The sequence below is a fragment of the Littorina saxatilis genome, linkage group LG3 (genome assembly GCF_037325665.1).
Source record: "Littorina saxatilis isolate snail1 linkage group LG3, US_GU_Lsax_2.0, whole genome shotgun sequence".
Classification (NCBI taxonomy): Eukaryota; Metazoa; Mollusca; class Gastropoda; order Littorinimorpha; family Littorinidae; genus Littorina; species Littorina saxatilis.
The window spans coordinates 41,548,639-41,572,358 of NC_090247.1; the positions used below are offsets into that span (position 1 = coordinate 41,548,639).

Below are 23,720 nucleotides of genomic sequence, written 5' to 3' on the forward strand. Positions count from 1 at the left end.
GAGAGATCATAATTAACTTTATTACGTCAGGATAAAGGTTTTAGGCTTAGCCTCATCTTCCAACCTGTCCTTGCAGGCCCCCTGACCCCCACAAGGGGCTCTGCCCCTTGACCCCGCCAGGGAGAACATCCCCCTGGACCACCACTGGCAACCCCCCCCCCCCCCTCTCTCTCCTCTTTGCCTAGTCCGCCCTGCCTTGGAACATATACAGAGAATAATTGTAAACGTAAGCAAAAGACTGCACACCCACACACACACACACACACACACACACGCACGCACGCACACGCACATGCCGCACTCACGCCCACACGCATGCACACACACAAACCGCTGACATTCGCTTACGTTACCAAAACACACACACACACACACACACACACACACACACACACACACACACACACACACATATACCCCCACATCCCCCCCACATCCCCCATACACACACATACTGCGTAAACTCACACACCATCACACACACACACACACACACACACACACACACTTGTGTGCGTTGCATATCTATGCACATGCTAAAATGAACAGAGCAGTACCTAAAAGGAACTGTAACTCATAAAATTGAATAGCTAGTAAAAACATTTAAGTTTTGGTTGAGTATATATATACATAAAATATTGGACTAGCAAAGTCATCAAACACAAGACCAAACAAAAACAAAAACAAACTGAGCCGGCTACTTTCGATACGAAGAAAGGGTTAGCATGCGAGAGTTATGTCCCTTTAAAATCGAAGAGGAGACCACTCCGAAGTAAATCAAGGGACAGCACTAGTAACTGATTTTCAACGAACGAACTTCAACTCACAAGAAAGAGTTTGCACCAGGGAGATTGGAAAAAAGCGGGCTACAACATCACGAAAGGAACCCACCAAGAGAGTGTAACCATAATTCAGAGAGCAGAAGATGGATCTGGACTGAGAAGTAAGCCTTCAAGAGTTTTCCACGTAATCGTATCCAGATTCGCTCAGGAGTTATCGAGTGATTTGCAACTGTAACTGCCAAGTCATCGACTATCGAGTGAGGAGTACGTATAATTATTCTTTACAGCTCCCACAACTCTTTTTCACTATCACTGTCACTACCCGTATCCGACTATTTTTGAGATTTGCAAAGTTTATACCATTGTGAGAATCTGAATCTGATACAATTACAGTGACCATTGGGCCGTCTGGTTGGTTTTTTTCTCTTTGAGTTTGAGTTTGATGTTTTTACTTTGAGTTTTACTTGTTTGTTGATTCTATCTGGATCTGGCTGCCCCACATAGTGGTGTTCGTGGGGAGTACGTGACAGAAGCGGACTATTTCGTTAACTGTTTACTTGTAAATTCCCATTTTGAAAACATGTATACATGACTTTTTCAGATTAAAAATCTGTCGGCAATGTGGAAAAGAGGTTGAACTGGTAACAGGAACAGTGAGCTGGTTGATCAACTTGATGGCATGGCTGTACCAAATCATTCAATTGGAACGGAACCGACAAAAACACCAATGTTTCCATTCTTCTTTGTGCTGAAAGTTTACACTGACAGGGACAACAAGTAAGTGACATTTTAAACTCTTGTCTTAAAGCCATATGTACTCGATGACTATACACGCTAATTGCTTTACCAACAGCTGGAGACATGCTAAATTAAGTTCCCTGCAAGATATTGTGGTCTAGGACCCCTTAAATGTTGAGATATTTGAATTTTGATCTAGATCGTCCTATTTATAGATTTGCCAACAGAGGGAACGTTGACGCAAGGGAAATAACTCCGCGTCTTTGTTGACATCCTCACTTTTTCAGAGGCTAGAACAAGCTGTAATGCATGTATATGGTCCGCGCATGGCGACATATCGTCATTACATGGTCTTATGGTGCGTTTGACATCGATTATGGGCAAACTACACTTTGTAAACACGGGAGCGCGTACATATGCCTTTAAATTACCCGTACCACTTGTATAACACACACACACTGACACACACACACACACTGACACACACACACATATTTAAACATCAAGTTTTTCTGTTCACTTTCAGTGATGGACGGCCTATCTGGTGGCCTGTAATTATTCCAGTGTCTTGGGGGCACAAGAGGCAAAACTGTTTGATGTTACTTTTTGTGTTTTTATTTCTGCATGCTTTATTTGGATTACTAGAAAACCTCTTTTTATTCCTTTGTGCAAATCTATTTGACCTTTATTCTTTTACTTTTAGTGAAAAACAAAACTGCCTGAGTTGGTGGAGAAGCTTCTGGACTCCAGGTCAAAAAAACAGTCGGCAGGGTGATGACAGATGGCTGTACCAATGAGTCATTCAGATAGAAAAGGAAGCAGACACCAAGGATTCCATTCTCTGTGCTGAAATTGTGAAAAGTTGTACTCTTTAACCAGTAAGTAAATTATTAACAACAAATTATAAAATTTCATTTCAAATTTAATGTAATTTGCAATACGGTACTAGCATAGCTGAATTTGGTATTTATGATCCACTTTTGTGTAATGTTTGCAACACACACACATACATTCAAATATGTCTGAATCAGTGATGGACATTTCTTGTTTGATTCACTGTCTTGGAGTTTGATCAAATTTTCAAACAAATTTTGCTTTTCTTGGGTGTGTGTTTGTTTTTGTTTAGCCCTTAATTGTGATGCACAGACACACACACACACTTAAAGACACACTCACTTTTAGGACCTTGCTTTTTTCATATTTTCTGTGAATAACCTTTGTGAATCATCAATCAACGGCCTTTTTAAGACACCCAGGGGTCCTTTTTAAGGCCTATTTTTCTCAGATATTTTGAGGTCTAACAAGGGGAGTTCCACTGTATGAGCAAGCCTTAGTTCTATGTTTAAGTATAACAATGGGTGAAGTGCATCTGACTTTATATTTGTCATATCATTTTAAAAGCCCCTAAAAAGTTTTGTTGATCATCATTCTAAAAATACAGTCATGAAATTTCTGGCTGGATACTCAGTCCTCTCTTGTGTTACAGATGCTGTGAAGCGACAGGAGGTGCTCCTTCAGCAGATAAGGACAACAACAAAGAGTTTTGTATCACTTTATGGAACTTGTTATATCTTTCAGGGTCCTAAATGGAGGGTTTCACTGGAGCAGTGACTGTTGGACAACAAGTGCAGGGTGTGTTTGGACCTCCTGGATCAACATGTGTGCAGAACTGCTTAGGGCTTGAACTTCATGGGTGTGTGTAGGAAATTTCATATTAGATTTTGATATTAACATATTCCTGTGGTGCTATATAATTTAAATTATATGAGTAAATGAATATGTCTGTATGAATGTACGTATTTGCTGTGTCATTGTGGCATAGATATATAGACCTATAGCAATAACAAGACATACATGCTGTGAATATATGCTTTTATGCTCTCCTTGTACAAATCTGAATTAACTGAAATTTTTCTTAATGGCCAAGCACAGCCAGCTCTTTTCGACCTTTACATAGGGCCACAGTCAGAGATTGTAGAGTACACAGAGACCATTCATACTTCTTTGCGCTAAGGTAGGACTGCAGGTTATGTTTTTATCATGGCTTTGTCAACATACTGTCATTTCTGTCCGGCTGACAGTGCTGCAAACATTCATTGGATTGAAAATGTGTTTGTTATTGTTTGTGAACATCCTTTTTTAAAAGACCTGGAAAAAAGCCCCAGAACAGATTATATAATACATAATAATATGTAATTGAATTTAAATTTTCTTTTCAAATCAGTGTCTTTTTACAAACTAGCCTTTGTTATTTTTGTGAGTTTAAGTCAGATATCAACACATACTGAATGCATAGTTCAGTCTTAGAGTGGGAGAATGTTTGAGGCTTAAATTGCTTTTGACAACAACAAAAGTTCCCGGTTGAATCGAGAAGCTCCCCCAAAATAATTTTATTACACATGCCTAAAGCCAGCATAGTGCAAGCAGATTTATTTGTGTATGTGCTTGTATGTACAAAGACAGATAATTTGTACAAGTGTTGGCTCTTCATTTTTAATTATTTTTTCAGGATCCTTGGGGGGTTCCACTGTATCTGTGACTTTAGGACAACATATCGAGTTCTGGTGGTTTTTTGACCTAATGGATCAACATATGTGCAGACCTGCTGAGTGCTTGAGGTAAATTGGTGCATTTAGATATATATTGTTTTGCCTACCTGAGAGATACCACCCATGTGTCATGATGTGATAAATGAACCATCTCTTCACACAGGCGTGTCTATCATGTAAATGAGGTTGGTTCAAACAACATGTCTGTCAGGGATGTCATTTTCCATTGCTTATGCAAAATCTCCGAGACAAACTTCATTCTCAAAACACTCGCGAGAAAATGGCAAGCCCAAACGTGTTACGAGAATGACTTTGCATCTGTGACTTTGTAATCATGAGCAGTGGAATATATAAGGTCCCTGCCAGACCAGCTTGCCATGACCTCAATGATATGCCCATATGTGCGTGTATGGTTTAGTTACTACATGGGTTATCTCTCCGGTACGTAGGAATTGAAAACAGAATACTTCATGGCTTGCTGTTGAAATATTCACGACGGGCGCATTGTACACGCAAGCACAAGACCAAGTGCGCACGGAAAAGATCCTGTAAACCATGTGGGAGTTCGGTGGGTTATAGAAACACGAAAATACCCAGCATGCCTCCCCCGAAATTGGCGTATGCTGCCTGAATGGCGGCCATACACGTAAAAATCCACATGAGTGAACATGGGAGTCTTAAGCCCATGAACGAAGAAACAGAAGGAGAAAAAATATTCACTTTTACTTGTGTAAACCCAGTAACACACAGTAGACTATGTAGTGTTCTCTATTTGTATCATTGAAACGCTTCTGTCCCGTCAATCACACTTTAAATTGCCTTATATTTTGGATGACATATGCCACCCTTTTGGTATTCCACTGATAATAGTTTAATGTTTTAGCTAAATAGTTTCAGCTAATCGCTATGGAGTATGCAAACACTGGAATTATATGCGATGAAACACTCAAGCTGCTTTCTCTTGCTTACAGCTGAGAGCAGCACTGTAGCTCAGTGACTGTCGGGTGGAGGATCCAATTCTGCCTGTTTCCGACATAATGGATCAACATGAGTGCAGACCTGCTGAGCGCCTTATCTTCTTGGGTGTGTATAGATGTATATACATTAAAGGCACAGTAAGCCTCCCGTAAACCATCACAGAGCTCCCCGAGCGTCTACATACAGTACAAGCATACTTCCATTTGAACGCTCACCGAACGGGAACATCCTGGCTGCTTTCTGTCGAGCGTGAAAAATTTTCAAAGAATTTATTTTCGTGGACTTGGTCCTCTACAACAATGGCGCCTCGTTTTGGTGCTGGACGGCTGTTATGAATATTCAATACCGGAAATCACGCCCGGACAGTAAGCCTCCCGTAAACCATCACAGATACTGTCAGGCTTTTACACACAGTACAAACACCCTTCCATTTGAACGCTCACCAAACGGGAATATCCTAGGTGCCCTACGTAAAGAGCGAGCAATTTTTAAAGAATTAATTTTGCCGATTGAACTCAGGTCAAAAATGAGTTACTTCCCTTCGGGTCTCATTCTATCGATGTAAACTGGCGATAGCCGTGGATCGATGATTATCAGAATGTTTTTGGACCGTGATGCGTTTTTGCGCTAGACCTAACTTTTAAAATCTAAATAATAAATTGACAGCTTGTCACACAAACATTCTTTAATCATAAAAGAATTCTTTTTTCATCAAGACAAGATCAGTACAATTCGAAGTTGTGAAAGTTTGAAAAAAGAAAAGCCCGGAAGCAGGGTCACGCAAGGGTCGTAGCAGACGGCGGTTTATGCATATATCACCGTTCCTCTCAACAGTCAAAAACCATTGCTAGAGTTTTGGTGAACCACAGCCGTTTGTTTCGTGCATAAAAACGTGCTATTGTAGATAAGCTCACATGGAGTCGCATTCAAATGACTAACTGACGACTACATTGTGAAAAAAGGGAAACTGGATCACACTGGTTCACGATGGCTCAGGGGTAAGATAAACCACGCAAAAATAAATTATTTGAAAATTGTTCGCTCTTTATGGAGGGCACCTAGGATGTTCTCAATCGGTGAGTGTTTAAATGAAAGGGTGTTTGTACTGTAGTCTGTGTGTAAAAGCCTGACCGTATCTGTGATGGTTTACGGGAGGCTTACTGTGCCTTCAATTGTATTCATAAATTCACACACACACACACACACACACACACACACATACTGACAAAGACATTCATGCCTGCACACACGCAAGGACAAACATACACGCACCAGCACGTTTCAAACCCCCACCACCACCACCGTCTCAGTCGGTGCAGCTGTTTCGGAGCCTTTAGTCATCATAATACACACACAGACGGACACAACTTTTAAAAGTTAGATATATATGCACTAAAAGCCACGGCACTTTAAGTTAGGTTTCATTATCATTCTCTTAAAGTTTGGCCCTCTTTGCTTCAGTCTGCATGCTTTCTCATAGTCATACTGCTGTGTCATTGCAGGTTTCATTCCATGCTCTGGTGTGGGTGTCATAAGCAAGAGAGCCTCCTGTTCACTTCCAGCAGATGACTGCATGGTGAAGGACCTTGATACCACTTACAGACGTCAAAGCACCTAGCTAGATGCCATTGGAGAACAACCAAAACTATTCAGCGGGTGCCATCGGCGAACATAAATACAAGTTACAGAACAGGAAAGCAGATATCACTGGCAAAGGGAACCGGACAGCAGCTACAATAAACTGTAGATGCCTGTAGCAAATAATCTGGACACCAATCACAAATCAAACAGATGTGGAGGACAGAGAACATTTCATGTGATTAGTGCCACATATATAACCCTGTTTTGAAAAAAAGGGACATAACGCCACACTATATACTTTCTGGTTGCTTGCTGAAAACTCTCCATTGGACATTTAGTGAGTTTTGACTCACCAGGTCAGGAGAATGTCACTGATGGGGAGCATAATTAGGCTGACTTACAATGGGTAGACAGAATTGAACATTGTTGTTTTCTTGCATGGTTTTCGGGATAGACTTTACAAAGTTAACATACTGCTATGGTTTGATCAATTTCAAACATGACCACATTTGGCATTTTTTCAAAACCACATTTTTGACAAATATCAAGGATGTGTTGCGAAAGCATGTGTTCTTATTTTTCTGAAATGTTTTGAAAGCTAGATTTTTGATACTTTACAGGCTATTGAAGTTGGATGACCTGTAGATGTGACCCATGTAAAATTGACCCTCATAAACTTTTAAGTTCACAGAAAATAATAATAATAACAGAGAAATGGTATTATTTTGAATGTGTTTGAAGCAAGATCGTTGTAACTCAATAACCCCCCGCGGGTTAGGGGGAAGAATCTACCCGATACTCCCCAGCATGCCGTAAGAGGCGACTAACGGATTCTGTTTCTCCTTTTACCCTTGTTAAGTGTTTCTTGTATAGAATATAGTCAATTTTTGTAAAGATTTTAGTCAAGCAGTATGTAATAAATGTTAAGTCCTTTGTACTGGAAACTTGCATTCTCCCAGTAAGGTCATATATGGTACTACGTTGCAAGCCCCGGCCTGAAGCAAATTTTTGATTAGTGCTTTTGTGAACAAGAAACAATTGACAAGTGGCTCTATTCCATCTCCCCCCTTTCCCCATCGCGATATAACCTTGAATGGTTGAAAACGACGTTAAACACCAAATAAAGAAAGAAAGTAACTCAATAACTTTATCTGTGTAAGGTCACACACATACAGGGTTAGATGACATCAAGTCAGCTTGATAGTTTGCATTATTCAAGTTCAGATTGGGGTAGAGTTCCGGTCAATAATAGGGACAATCATTGTCTCCTTTGATTGTTCACAGAGTTTTCATGTACTGATGTATGCATGGTCACTTTCAAAGCTAATCATAGAAATTTAACTTGGCTGTAGGGGAGATAATTTTGATAAAATATGTGTTGTGCTAAAGATGAATTCCCACAAAGAAGAGTGCTATAATAAATCTGTTTTGTGCATTTTATTGTTACTTGTTCTGGTTAACAGGGTTATAAAAAATTGCATTAAAACTGTTTCTGCATTGGGACATTTACCAAAAATCAACAGCTTGGTTACTCACTGTGCAAGATGGACACCTTATTTAAAATTATTATTTAATTGTGTCTTTTACATGTAAGTGGATATTTTAAAATGTTCTTACATAAGTTTGACTATTAATGCTCTGCCAAAAAATGAAAATAAAATTTAAAACATGTGATGAACCTTTACTTTCCTACCAAATGTGACAGATTGACTGCAGCGAGTGGCCTGATCGTGCACACACACATTCAATTCACACAAAACAATTGATTCAGCAAAAATTGGGGCCACATTTACATCCAGTGCAATTTTTAAGGCTATGGTAATTTTTCAAGAAAGTACTGCAGTATACTATAGTAAACTGTAGTAAAAGTACTATAGTACAAAATCTACAGCAACAAAAGTACCACACTGTACTATAGTAAACTATAGTAAAAGTACTATAGTACAAATGTACCACGCCAAAAGTACCACGCTGTACTATAGTAAACTATAGTACAAGTACTATAGTACAAATGTACTACTACGGAAATACCACGCTGTACTACACTTTACTCTAGTAAACTAGAGTACGTGTACTCTAGTAAACTATAGTTTACTATAGTATACTATAGTATACTATAGTACATTTTGGCAAAAAAGTGCTCAAAATACTATAGTACATTTAACTGTACTATAGTTTACTATAGTATACTATAGTACATTTACCACAATGTACTATAGTACACACTAATGTATTGTACTATAGTACTTTTGTACTATAGTTTACTATAGTACTAGTACTATAGTAAACTATGGTACACCATAGTACAATTCAATGTACCATAGTACTTGTACTATAGTAAACTATAGTATACCATAGTACAATTCAATGTACCATAGTACTTGTACTATAGTAAACTATAGTATACCATAGTACTTTTACTATAGTATACTATAGTACATAGTGTGGTACTTTTTTACTTGGGTTAAGGGAGAGAAACGACATAGACGAATGAGCGAAGCGACTGAGATTCCTAGGCATGCCCTCCCGGAAATTGTTTTGGTCCAAAGAAGCCAAACGGGACTATCTGAGCTTAGAAATGGCTCAATCTGTCTTTTTTTTTTTCTCAAGGTGGGGATCTTGCCGAAGCATATGTATAGCCAATGATTGAACAATAATATGCAACGGATTTAACACAAAAAAAAGCCCCCAAAGCCCCATCCCCCCTCGTCCGGCACAGGATTAGAGGTAGTAGAAGCATCACAGTTCAAAATATAGCACCTTAAGGGGTATTCATATTTTTACTGTGGTAACACAGATTTAGAAATTTGGTGTTACTTTTTCATACGTTATTTCCTTTTTGTTTGTTTTTCATGCTTGAAATGTAGTTTCAATAGTCGGTACAATATTATTCTTTTTCCAAAAAATTACCACTGAGTAAAGCAACTGTATTTTGTTTTTCTATCATCCTTCTTAAGGTGTGAGCATTTGATTGTTGATTTGTGTAACCTATGTATCCACAGTGAAACCTTAGTTATTCCTTCAGATGGATTGTTTGTGAAATGTCTGATTACCAATATTTAAGTTAAGAGGTTATCTTAAAAAATAGCACGTTAAGCCCTATTTTATTTGTTATTTCTTGCAATCCTTGAACTTTCAGAATAGTTCACTTTTAAACAAGTGTAATCACTTCAAGTTTCTCGGGGTCGAATGGGTACAGCCTTAACCTCAATGTTACCTGTAAGATGTCGCTAAAATAAATGTATGTGCGTGTTATGTGTATGTGTGTGTACGTGTACATGTGTGCGTGCATGCATATGTATGTGTGTGTATGACCGTGTGTGTGTGCGTGTGTGAGTATGCATGGTGTGTGTGTGTGCGTGAGTGCATTGCATGTGTATGTGTGTGTTTGCATGCATGTGTGTGTGTGTGTGTGTGTGTTAAGGGACACTTTTTTTCTCTCTCTTTTGCTCTGCTAAGAGATTTTAACAAATCTCAGAAGAAAGTCTCTGCATTAATTGTTTCTTTCACAATATCTGATATTTGATATATGTGTGTCTGTGTACATCTGTGTGCGCACGGTGTGCATATAGTGTGTGCAGTACGTGTGTTCAGGCAGGTGTTATTTTTATGTGTGTGTTGCAATAGAGATTTAACGTCATGGTTGGGTATCAAGAAGTTTGTTAACAGTTTCGTTACGGTTCATATCATGCTTTAACAAAATGAAATGCAACTATACCGTATAAGTTACCTTTGACCATGGCAGTAAATTTAAACATGTATCTTCCCTGGGGTATGCATGTTTATCATGCACATTAATTTTCTCATCTTTCTCTTTCAAAAATACACTCACATAAACACATAGACAGATGAAACGACAGAAAGACAGGCACTCTAGCAGGCAGACTAAGGTAAAACAAAACTATTTTCACATATCCTCCTTTTTATTCAGTTCACACTGACAGATATTGTTATCTTCTCAGTTAGACAATGTGAACACATACCAATTTAACTTCATGGACAGAGCGGCGGTGTTCGGTAAGAATTATTGAAACATGTTTTTGCAACCTCGTTTGGGTTTGGAACTTGACATTTCAATAACCATTTATAATATTTGTTAATATGCTATTCTTCCTGTTCTTTTATTTAGTATTTTAGATGATCTTTCTTTGAAACAAAAAATAAATTCTATTCAAAGTTTGTCCAGATAGTTCTCCAGGCCTGGTACAGTGGCAGGCAGGCCTTTGCGTTGGCGCACTTGTGTGACAACAGCGCCGGACAGTGATGCAGGATCCAGCGGGTTGCCTGGCAACACCTGCCAGTGGTCAAATACACACTGAGGGAATGCCTTGCCTCCTGTGCTGCCGCGCAGCTCTTCTGTGAAACCTGCAAATGATAGAAGAAAAAGGAAATGATAATGGGTATTATGACTGGAAGTGTAAAGTTATTATACTGACCCTTCATCTGATAGTAGTGTGTGTAGATTATTTAGTTTAACCATTTTTCTGGCTAAACTCTAGAAGATTGCACACCAAAGACAACTAGAAGACGGCTGTAGCTGGTTCATTATGTGTGTTCCTAAAACCATCCCCAGGGTCAAGAGACTGAACTTAACACTTGTAAACAATGTTCTCAATTTCTCTTGCTACAGATATAATATCCATCATATAATGTTTATCTAATGTACAACCCTATTCTGATCACCCAGAATGCATAGAGAATGAACCGTAGCATACACATTTTGCTAGTCTACCTTTATCACACCAGAATGTGAAGACTGCCGACTCCTGTCAATAACAGATACTGAGATAGGCCAGTAGACAGAAGAGATCCCATTTGACAAATTATTCACGTCGCCAAAACTACCCCCGCAAGAAAAAAACACGGCCAAAAATGTAGGAAATGAATGTGTGCTCACCAAATCCTTCATTGACAGGCATGTGAGCCCTGATGACACAGAGCGGTGAGTCAGGTGAGTGGATCTCTTCAACAATGTTTCCTCGCCTTTTAGCCAGCACTCCCATCACTCCTCCTATCACATCATCTGTGCACTGAAACACAGTCACAACATCGTTACAATGAAATTCGAATGTCCACACTCAGCATCTTGCCTAAATGTTAAACTTGTGTCTTGATGACAATTTGTATGTTCTAAAGCAGCTCACTAATGTTCAAAATTCATTGAGATTGTTTAAACACTTGGGACTCATTGCTTCGTGCCCCTATTCTCATCATCCAACCAGACTTGTACAAATAACTTTTTTACATCAACCTTTCCTTTTTAGACAAAAAATGCTGAATTTTATTCCACATGCAACACTGACTGAGACAGAAGAACAAAAGATGATAACGAAGGAAGAATAATAATGGAAAGAGAAGAAAAGAAATAAGACATAGAGACATCCTGACTGGCCGACCAACCCACAGAGAGACCGACCAACCAACACACTCACAGACGGATACGAAGCCTGGCTAGGAAACGCACTCATTTATACATGTTTCCAAAACACCCCACGGCAAAGCGATCTTACCTGCACCTCCACCAAGAAGACGGGCTCAAGCAGTCGTGGCTGAGCGGTCAACATGGCCGCCCTCATGGCACGGCGGGTTGTTGGGATGATCTGACCCCCACCGCGGTGGGCAGGGTCGGAGTGGATGGTGGCATCAGTCACGTTGAAGCGCACACCTCTCAGTGTTTCCTCGCATAATACGCCCTGGAAAAATATTCACATTTTAACTGAAGCTGGGAGAAAAGGACCAACAGGGGAGAAAAAGAAACAAAATAAACTTAACGACCATGTGCAGTCATGATCAAGCATTAGCTGAGAGACTGAGCCCTGGTGACCCCTATATGAAGACTATTAATAAGGAGCATAGAATATGTTTTACACACACTTTTGTCTTAAAATGTGAGACCCCCCCCCCAAAAAAAAAAAACCAAACCCACCCAATAACAACAAACAAACAAACAAACAAACAAAAAAACAACAGCAACAACAAAAACTTTTTTTATCTCTGAAAATGATTGAGGACAATGATTGGAAAATCTTAAATCCTTTGTCTTCATTGCCCAAATGTACCACAGAAACACAACATCACCACAAAGACAGAAAACAAACAAACAAACAAACAACCAAACAGCGTATTCTTACCTCAGAAGAAGCCCACTGGAATCCAGCGACTACGGTGTCCCTGATGTCCTGGAGATGCTGGACAGCGAAAGAAGTGTCCACAAGCATGTTAGGGCCGCTGCCCTCTGGCCCGAAACACCAGATCTTGTGGGCTTGGTTGACGTCGAAACCAAAAGTGTCACTCAAGTTTCTCGCCCTCTCCTTGACGTTTTGTGTTGCTGATATTGTACCCTGTTTGTAAAAGGCATAACTTTTAAGCAAGCAATCTTCCAAAGAAAAGAGATGTACAAGCAGATTTAAGAGGGGAAACAGCCAAGTATGCTGAACTAGATATAAAAACAATACCAAAACAGGACTGATGTATGAAGCAAAACAAGTCAGTAACTATACAAAAATGAATTGCTGCCATATGCACACACACAAAAAAAAGAAGCTATCTCAATAAATATTTCCTACGGTGGGTAAGTTTGATAGCCATTTGACAGAACAGAAGAAAAGCAAAACGCATTCAGAACAGAACACAGTCTTGAAAACAAAATACTGCTGTCAATGGTTTCAAATTCCCTTTCCCCATCCGCTTTGACCCCCCCCCCCCCCCCCCCCCCCCCCCCCCCCCCCCCCCGTGCACCTTAGCACTGTCAAAGCAAGCACGGCAACATGCACTGTGACTTGTAACCTTATGGAGGTCTCATCAAATGGAACTTCCAGTGTACGTAATACAGTGGACCCCATTTTAAGGCCTCCAGTTTTTCAGACTTTCTGTTCATGACCTCTGTAAGTTTATCCCCGGTTTAACACTCGCTTCTTTTTAAGACCTGATTTTTTCTCTCAGAAATGTTTAAGGTCTTAAAGGGGGATTCCGCTGTAACTGGTGGTTTCTTACCTCATCAATGGCTTCAGGCAGGCCTTGGGGCAGAGGCTGTGCTGTCATGAAGAGTCGGTTCAGTTTGTTGCCAGACTTGGCCAGGCACACTTGCTCTGAGACCGCTGTCACCGTCTCACAGTACCGCACAACAGGCTCAGATTTCTGTTGACACAGAAAAGTATAGGTTTTATTTATTCAGACTGGGTCAACACATGTCCAAAATGATCAATAGTACCTTTTACCCCAAGCATTGCTTTTGTAAAATAGTGGAGCATTTTTAACATGTAAGGACATAGCAGCCACAGTGACACTTATTACATTCAAGAAACATTATATGTCACTCGTTATAAAATCAAAGTGACCACTTAAATCAATTGCAAACAACTTAAAAGCTCTGTTCTAAATTTTCTTAAAGTTCAGCATTTGATTCCCATCAATGATCATCCAAACTATGATGAACAAAGCAAAGAATGAAAAGCAACCTATTATTTTTGTGTTTTTGTCTGAATTTCTGCATGACATCATACAGTTCGGCACTGACTTCAGGTAGACTACACACCTTGATGGGAACACCTGCATGCATGGTCTCCAGGTCCTTCAGACAGATCTCCAGGTGAAGCTCTCCCGCTCCCGCCACGATGTACTGACCTCCGTCAGTCGTACACTGAAAACACACACGCTCATCAATTTAAAAAACCCAAAAAAATCCTCCCAATGGCTTTGCCGTGAGGGCGTAAGACTTAAAATTTCTCTTTAAAAAAATAAAACGAAGAAATACAGTTCAGAATATTAAAAACAAAGTTAAAAAACAGTTTTACTTCCAGTTTGTATCTGAGAAAAAAGAATTTTTTAACACTGAAGTAAAATGTAAACCATCATGTGATGAATAAATAATATGTGAAATACTATATTACCTCCTGGACTTTTCTGAACCAATGCAAAGTAGATACTGTGGTTTTTATGCACATGAAATTACATTGTACAAGATAACAAACACAGAAAGACAGAGAAACAAAGAGGAAAAGTGTACCAACCTGCACCATGGGGTCAGATTTGGACAGTCTCTTCATGCCCTCGATCAGCTGGCGAAGATCGGAGGGCTTGACCACATCCACCGCCACACGCACCACTGGGCTCACAGAAAACTTCAGCACCTGTGTCAAAAACAATGCAAACATGTTCAGATTTTTGTCTGTTGGATTATTCAGTATTGAAAAACGATTCTTACAGCGGAAGAAAAGACAACTGGAAGTACTGTAAAATACATGAAGTTCAACAAAACTGCACCTGAGGTGAGTGTGGTATGTGTTAAGCATGGTTACTTCCCTTTGTTTAATGAGTCTCTTCTTCAAATAAGACTGATCACAACTGGAAACAAGTCGTGTAAGGTGAAATAACAACATTTAGTCAAGCTGTCGAACTCACAGAATGAAACTGAACGCACTGCATTTTTTCACCAAGACTGCATGCTTGTAGTTTCGTTCAGTCCACCGTTCGTGGCAAAGCCAGTGAAATCGACAAGCCAGAATAGTGCGGTAATGTCGCGCTGAGCAGGATAACACGCTTTTTTGTATCGCTATTCTTTTTAGCGTACTGAGTTTGTTTTTAATCCAAACATATCATATCTATATGTTTTTGGAATCAGGGACCGACAAGGAATAAGATGAAATTGTTTCTAAATCGATTTCGGACAATTAATTTTAATCATAATTTTCATATTTTTAATTTTCAGAGCTTGTTTGTAATTCAAATATAACATATGTATATGTTTTTGGAATCAGAAAATGACGAAGAATAAGATGAAATTGTTTTTGGATCGTTTACAAAAAAAAAGTTTCCGATTTTTAATGACCAAATTCATTAATTATTTTTTAAGCCACCAAGCTGAAATGCAATACCAAAGTCCGGCCTTCGTCGAAGATTGCTTGGCCAAAATTTCAATAAATTTGATTGAAAAATGAGGGTGTGACAGTGCCGCCTACACTTTTACAAAAAGCTGGATATGACGTCATCAAAGGTATTTATCAAAAAAATTTAAAAAATGTCCGGGGATATCATTCCCAGGAACTCTCATGTCAAATTTCATAAAGATCGGTTCAGTAGTTTAGTCTGAATCGCTCTACACACACACACAGACACACACACACACACACACACCACGACCCTCGTCTCTATTCCCCCTCTATGTTAAAACATTTAGTCAAAACTTGACTAAATGTAAAAAGTAGAGTAAAGGGTAAAATACTGGGAAAATAAGTTGCATACTTTTTTTTTATCAATGGGAATCAGCATATTTGGGCTTTTTTTTAACATGAACACCCCGAAAAATCATGTGTGCGTTTTGATCAGCACAGCAGAACCTGCCTACCTTGATGTTGTGTGCATTCTCGAAAGTGGAGATGGTTCCAGTCTTGAGCAGGTACTTGTCAAGGCCCACCAGACCCACAATGTTGCCGCACGGGGCCTCCTCCAGTGACGCAACGCTGCCCCCCATCATCAGCTTCACTCTGCGAAATAAACACAACAATATCAACATTATTTCATGTTCATTACTTTATTGTCCCATCGCTGGGAAATGCGGGTCGCTTCCTCCCAGTGGTAAGCTAGCAGCAACAGAGTTGCGCTACCCAGGTGTCTGCGTGTTTAATCAGCCACCTGCACTTATGGCAGAATGACCAAGGTCTTTTACGTGCCACACTGGGGTGGAACACGGATACCGTCTCTGAGTCTGCACATAAAGTTGACCCGTGTTCGTCCCGGCCGGGATTCGAACCCGTCACCCTAGGATCACAAGTCCAGTGCTCTATCAACTGAGCTACCAGCAGGAGATACATGGTGTCAAATTCCCTTGGAAAAGGAACCTAAAAAACTTGATCATTGTTTAATTTTGTAAATCAGTAACAAGCAGATGTCAGTGTATTAAATTGATTTAAGAGCTGAAGAAACCAGTAATTTTAAGAAGCTCTGTAACTTTGAAGACTACACTGAAAATCAAAAAGCTCTAAAGATTTGAAAAAAGGCTTGCATGCACTCAATTCAATGATTTCAGCTTTACAATAAGTACTGGGTTACTGGGAAAAGGATAAAGCGCTCTATAATGAGCACCACGAAATATAAAAATGTATAGCTGCACTGATTTTCTCCAGTGTCTAAAACTTGCGCAAAACAAATGTAACACATCTCTAGCTTGCATGTTCACGCAAAGATTTAAGCTAATGTACCTGGGTGAGACAACAGAGGATTGGATACAAAACAAAAAGGTATTTATATTTTTTTCCTCATCAAGCCTCACAAGGACAAATTCTTACCCAGAAAGTTTCTTGAAGTAGATGTCCTTCTTCTTGGCAGCGTCAGGCTTGTAGCCAGGGCCCATAATCCTGACAGGCAGACCCGAAGCGACGGTGCCTGAGAAGACGCGACCCACAGCGTAAAATCGTCCCTTGTCTGCGGCCGGTACCATCTTGGAGATGTACATCATCACCGGCCCCTCAGGATCACAGTTTTTCATGGCTGGAAAAGATATATGTATACATTATGGCATTTGCTTTCATCACAAGAATTCACTGACTAATAACACCCATTCACCATTCAGCCTCAAAACTAATGCATTGCATAGACCAGCACTTTTGACAGATGGTGTGTGTGCAAGCAAACATGTGTGTATGTGTATGTTGGTGCTGATGTTTTGGTGCAGACAACAAAAATAAGTATTCAAGCAAGCTTTTTCAACCAGCCCTTGCCCTAGAAAGGAAGAGCAGGAAAGAGAGAGATAGAGATATAACGAGAGAGGGATAGAGAAAGAGAGCCTGAGAGAAATAAAGGAAGAGAGAGAGAGAGAGAGAGAGAGAGAGAGAGAGAGAGAGAGAGAGAGAGAGAGAGAGAGAGAGAGAGAGAGAGAGAGAGAGACAGAACGATAGAGGACGAGAGCAAGAGAGGGCTCACCCATGGCAGCCTCGTCATCCAGGGGCCCTTCGTACAGACAGGCGGTGCGGTAGGCTTGGGCCCTGACAGGCGAGGGCAGGTGGGTGACGATCATCTCCACCATGGCGTCGGCCGCGGGCAGCCAGCGTTTCATGGCCGTTCGCATCAAGTCCTTGCCCGCCTTCTCCTGCTCTTCGGCACTGAGCTTGAGGCCCAGCTTGACCAGGAGCTTGATGGTGGTCTCCACATCTCCGTCTTTGGATGCTCTCAGCATCTGAGAAAGGGAAATAGGCTAGGGTTTTAGAATAAAAAAACCAAGAAAGGTATGTTGTTGGAACGTTTAATTATTGACAAAACAAAACGTTACGTTCACAGATATATCGACCCAGTGGTCTTTTAAGTGCACATACAGACCAATACTAATTATACAGAAAACTTATCTGACAAAATGTTCAGTTGCTTGCAGGGAAGAGACGCGAAAGGTGGATGCTATGACTTATAGTTACTCAGGTCCTATTTGCGGAAGTGGCTCAGGTATTGAGGATGTTGAGAGTGAGCAAATGTAGATAATTGCTTTGGCTCAACTGAGTATTTTTAAGCCTCGTGGCTGGTTTTTTTTTACGATTATCTCCTAGCACAATTCAGCATATCTTTTTTTGTGTACAACAGGTGACCTACTACTCTTTTCTCAAAAACTGACCAACCAACAAACCTACCGAGTAATTGGTTGACCATCTCACCAACTAACCAATGAAAACAAAAACAAGTAAGAATTAAATAAACCCAGGCAAGAAATAAACAAACTTTGGCACCAAACAACTGATAGTGAGAGGGCTCAAACAACTATTCAAGACCTACCACACCATTTCTCTAACAACTTACCAGTGAAATAACAAAAAGAAACCAACAATGAAACACACTCACTTTCATCAGAGGCTCCAGGATAAACTTGTTGAAGCCCCTCTCGCTGTTTTCCGTCTGGGTGTGAGTCCACTTCTTGGTGCTGGCGTCGTAGAAGTTATCGCCCCACAGCCTCTTCATCATCTTCTCCTCTGTGACCTTCAACTTGGTGGCGTACATGCGAGCAAACTGCCGCAGGCTGAAAGCCCATCCGTGCAGTCCAGAGGCAAAGACGACGTTGCCAAGAGAGGGGTCCAACTGAAAAATAAATGTACTTTTTGTTTGAAAATTAAAAGGCTCACCCACTTTCAGCAAATTTACAATATATATGTTTTGCTAACATCAAAATTGTGTGTGTGTGTGTGTGTGTGTGTGTGTGTGTGTGTGTGTGTGTGTGTGTGTGTGTGTGTGTGTGTGTGTGTGTGTGTGTGTGTTCAAGGAAAAAGATGGGAGTAACATTTCATAACCAAAAGACAAAGACCAGGTGCAACAAGAGCAGGTACAATCCAAAAAAAAAATCAAGTTTTCAAGAAGAATTTCTATTTTCCCACAGCAGTATCTCAGAAACTTCTGTGCACCTGACATCAAGTCGCAATGATATTCATGAAAACATTTCACATTTAAGCAAAAATCAGCAGTCTTAATGAACTTAACTATGTTTAAAATCTCTGCTCCATCTCCAAAATGAGGGACCAAACAAGAAAACAACAAGAAGAGCAAACGCTCGATCGAGTCACTTTCGCAGTTCTGAATATTATATGAGGCATCAGATGGACAGGAAGAAATTGCTATTCACAACACAATGAGTCACGTTCACATAAAATTTGAGCCCGGTCACTTTTATAGTTTCCGAGAAAAGCCCAACGTTAAGTTGTGTGTTGCCGAACAGAAAAGGCTAGTTATCTCCCTTGTTTTTCTGATAACGTTCGTAAAAGGCTACAGATGTAAATACTTTGATGTAAAGAATAATCCTACAAAGTTTCAATCACATCCGATGAACTTTGTCAAAGATATAAAATGTCTAATTTTTCCTTTGACGCTGACCTGTGACCTTGAAAAAGGTCAAAGATCAACAAAACCATCGTTAAAGTGTAGAGGTCATTGGAGGTCACGACTAAACAAAATATGAGCCCGATCGCTTTGATAGTTTCCGAGAAAAGTCCAACGTTAAGGTGGTGTCTACGGCCGGCCGGCCGAATGGCCGGCCGGCCGGCCGGACAGACTAACACTGACCGATTACATAGAGTCACTTTTTCTCAAGTGACTCAAAAACAGTACACATCACCACCAAAACCAATCACCACCACAACCCCCAACAACAACACTCACTGTCAGACTGCCCATGGGAGATTCCTCCTCAGCATAAATGGACACGACAGCGTTGACCTTGTCAACCACAGCGCGCAGTGACCGGTACAGCTCCTCAGGGCCCAGCTGTTTCTCGAACACCGCACGGTCCACCTTGTTGATCACCAACACCGGCTTGATGCGCTCCGACAGAGCCTGACGCAACACCGTCTCTGTCTGGACGCACACACCTGAAGAGAGAGACAGGAAACAGGGGAAGGGGGGGGGGGGGGGGGTCAACAGACACTCTTACATTAATTATCACCTGTTTCCTGTTGATTTGAATGATTTTTGCAGCCTGTGATAATTTGCAATTGACGTTTGTTTGAAATTCCTAAAAAGGAATGATAAAATGTTCTAATTGTTATTATTGGTGCACTATGATAACTCTTGTTCAAAGGCAGTGTTAACTAATTACCTCAAATGTTCAACCAGTTGAATTCTAAAAATAATAAATTTAAAATCAAAGTTAGCAACTAGTCAGACCCACAAGGTGGTAGTTTATTTCACAGGGTCTATTCTGCAAATGTAACCTTATCACTGCATAAATAAACTTCTGACTGCTTTACAAGCACAACTGTACTGCACCATTTTTGGTCCATAAAGATGGAGGTCACACCTACCACTGATAGCGTCCACCACCACCATTGCGCCATCACTGACTCGCAGAGCGGCCGTCACCTCTGGGGAGAAATCCACGTGGCCGGGGCTGTCCACCAGGTTGACCATGAACTCTGAACTCTTAACCTCTCCATCCTCGATGAGGGGAAGCACCTCCTTGTCCATGTCAAAGCACATCGACACGACCCTGGAAAAGAGAGATAATGGGCATGATTAAGGCAATGAAAATGAACAGTAACACGCAGTGCATTGTCAGTCATGAATTTATTCTATGATTAAATGAGCACAGGCTTTCATCTTCACTGAACATGGAAACTCGAATTTTCATAAAGTACACAATTCCAGTCTGGTCTTAATTCTTTTGCAGGATTGACAGACACATTAACATTCCTTTTTAAGAACCGTGCATGTCTTAATTTTATATCTTCACGTATCATGTTAACAGCCTTATGTGCACTGGCAAAGATGAACTGGCATGCAAAAGTACGAAAACAGATTCGTTTGGTATTTAGGCATTTGTATTATTCATGGACAAACAACAGGTCTGTGGTTTTAAAGTCTTCTTAAGACCTGATTTTTCTCAGATGTTTGGAGGTCAATAAAACAGGAGTTCCACTGTATCTGAAAAAACCCCATGTAATACTAATAGCAATAGCTTCCCAGTCAAACCAGTGTTTTAATTTACACTTGATACTCCATTAACAACACATACCACCATTATTGAAGAAGCACTAAACTCACGTGGACTTGATGGTGATGCCTTTTTCCTGCTCGTCCTTGCGAGTGTCGGTGGCCCGCTTGTCGCCCGCCTGGTTGGACGCGATCATGCCGGCCTTGGCCAGCAGTGAGTCGGTCAGCGTGGTCTTGCCGTGGTCAACGTGGGCGATGACCGCCATGTTGCGGATGTTCTTCCGCTGTCGCATCACCTCCTGCATCCTCTCCACTGTGAAGTTCACCTGTAGTCAAAATGAATGATATTACTGTAGCTCCAGTAGCTCTATTACTGCTTTCTAAAGTGAAGAAAAGTTCTTGATAAGAAAACTCGTATTTTCATTTCTTTGAAGTCAGCGGCAAATAATCCCGCTAAAGTTAAAGTTACAAGTTTTCGTGCAACACTTTGACGGAAAGTAGGTCATAATATGAAAGATACGGGGTTCATGCTGTTGTATTTTTAGCTATATTTAATGATACAGGTATATTCAATTGAACAAATATTGAGATATAGGAGCTTTTTATTCAAAGGAGTCATCCGGAAGTGGTATATATGTTACAGTTAATCTGTGAACCCAGGGAATTCGTGTATTAACTAAACTATTTTAGGTAATACATGAATAAACTGGGTTTTTTCCGTCAGTTAATTCATGTATTACCTAGTTAATACACGTATTCCCTGGTTTCACAGATTAACTGTAACATATATACCACTTCCGGATGACTCCTTTGAATAAAAAGCTCCTATATCTCAATATTTGTTCAATTGAATATACCTGTATCATTAATAACTGACATCAACACACATTTAAGACAGGTAGTGCACTGTTTTAAAGAAAATATTAACCCATGAATTGAAGTTATATGTGAAGCGGTGGTTTATCAAATCAGTTTTTTTCCTTTTTCTCAAAACAGCAAAAATTGAGATACGAGGTTTGTGAATTACAGCGACGATATGTGAAAATGATAACAAAAAATGGTTATCAACCACTGCATGAGGGTTCTGGTGAGTACATCAGCGTATGTTGTCAAAGTGTTGAGCACCTTGTAAGTTGTAATTCTCCCTCCCCCCCTTCCGAAATTGACACAGGGTGCATTGACTGGAGGCCGGTATCCTTTGCATTCACCCCCTAACTTTTAATAAACAAAATAATAAGAAGAAAGAACAAGTCGCGTAAGGCGAAATTACTACATTTAGTCAAGCTGTGGAACTCACAGAATGAAACTGAACGTAGTCCGCCACTAGAGCAAAAGGCAGTGAAAGTGACGAGCCTGTTTAGCTCGGTTGCGCTGTGCTTCATAGCACGCTTTACTGTACCTCTCTTCGTTTTAACTTTCTGAGCGTGTTTTTAATCCAAACATATCATATCTATATGTTTTTGGAATCAGGAACCGACAAGGAATAAGACGAAATAGTTTTTAAAACGATTTCGGAAATTTAATTTTGATCATAATTTTTATATTTTTAATTTTCAGAGCTTGTTTTTAATCCAAATATAACATATGTATATGTTTTTGGAATCAGAAAATTACGAAGAATAAGATGAAATTGTTTTTGGATCGTTTAATAAAAAAATAATTTTAATTAGAAGTTTCCGATTTTTAATGACCAAACTCACTCATTAGTTTTTAAGCCACCAAGCTGAAATGCAATACCAAACCCCGGCCTTCGTCGAAGATTGCTTTGCCAAAATTTCAATCAATTTAATTGAAAAATGAGGGTGTGACAGTGTCGCCTCAACTTTTACAAAAAGCCGGATATGACATCGAAAAAATGAAAAAAACGTCCGGGGATATACCCAGGAACTCTCATGTCAAATTTCATAAAGATCGGCCCAGTGGTTTAGTCTGAATCGCTCTACACACACACACACACATACACCACGACCCTCGTCTCGATTCCCCCCTCTATGTTAAAACATTTAGTCAAAACTTGACTAAATGTAAAAAAGAAAGAAACAAGTAAGAAAAGAAAAAATAACAAACAACACCTATTAGGAAGTCACAAATGTTCAAACAACTTTAAAAATCATGCTGAAACTCTTCACCAAAATTGTTAAAAAATGTTATTATTCCTGTATGGTATTCTTGCTGCACTGTTGTGCAATCAGTAGATTCACATGCTGCGATTTGACAAGTGCGTAATTTTCTGTCACAATGCAAAATCACAATTGTACTGGAACATTTAAATTTACTTTCTTTCTTTTTCAGAGAAAATTTACCATTTTGACGGTGCTTGGGTCTTGGTCTGCTTGGGACTGTTCCCCTCCGGGCCTGCCTCTTGGAAAAGTGAATAACAGGCGCTTCTAGCGCGAATGGAAGTCGTTCACATTTTGTTGTGCTGTAACAAGGCATCGTCCTGGCTTATATACCTGCAAAAGGTTGGCAAAATTTGAATATGATAATTAGCCGCTTTCTGCTGGTGGTGCAATCTCAAGATAATACATGAATAAAAAAAAAGCTGCATACGCCAAAAATTATTTTTAAAATAACCATGCGCTATTTTTGGAAATGAGGTAGTGGTTGGCAAAAGGTCAGACGACTTTTCTTGCTAATACCAGAGTTTTGCTCGAACGAGTGATACAGTCTAAACGTACCGTTCAATGACACGCACAAA

The 23,720-nt window shown here is 40.1% G+C and overlaps 1 protein-coding gene and 1 long non-coding RNA gene across 4 annotated transcripts; one reads left to right on the plus strand and one right to left on the minus strand.

The window, feature by feature from the left end:
* The first annotated feature begins 496 nt into the window (after positions 1-496).
* Positions 497-8,299, plus strand: LOC138962396 (uncharacterized). Of its 3 annotated transcripts, none has more exons than XR_011454498.1 (7): positions 497-1,046; positions 1,384-1,559; positions 2,224-2,398; positions 3,007-3,213; positions 4,030-4,138; positions 5,041-5,152; positions 6,550-8,299. It is a non-coding gene; the product is annotated as an uncharacterized lncRNA (long non-coding RNA). The 3 variants fall into 3 exon arrangements; XR_011454497.1 differs by having other exon boundaries at positions 511-1,046; positions 3,099-3,213; XR_011454499.1 differs by lacking the exon at positions 2,224-2,398 and having other exon boundaries at positions 508-1,046; positions 3,099-3,213.
* A 2,233-nt stretch (positions 8,300-10,532) lies between these two features.
* On the minus strand, positions 10,533-23,479 carry LOC138962397 (elongation factor 2-like). The gene is made up of 15 exons (XM_070334200.1): positions 23,326-23,479; positions 21,134-21,348; positions 20,395-20,579; positions 19,754-19,962; positions 18,449-18,682; positions 17,546-17,798; positions 16,912-17,113; positions 15,972-16,110; positions 14,638-14,757; positions 14,163-14,267; positions 13,622-13,765; positions 12,760-12,969; positions 12,139-12,321; positions 11,526-11,658; positions 10,533-10,993 (listed from the first exon to the last, which is right to left on the minus strand). The coding sequence occupies exons 1-15, from the start codon at positions 23,326-23,328 to the stop codon at positions 10,800-10,802; spliced, it is 2,529 nt and encodes an 842-aa protein (XP_070190301.1). The 5' UTR covers positions 23,329-23,479; the 3' UTR covers positions 10,533-10,799.
* Positions 23,480-23,720: the final 241 nt, after the last annotated feature.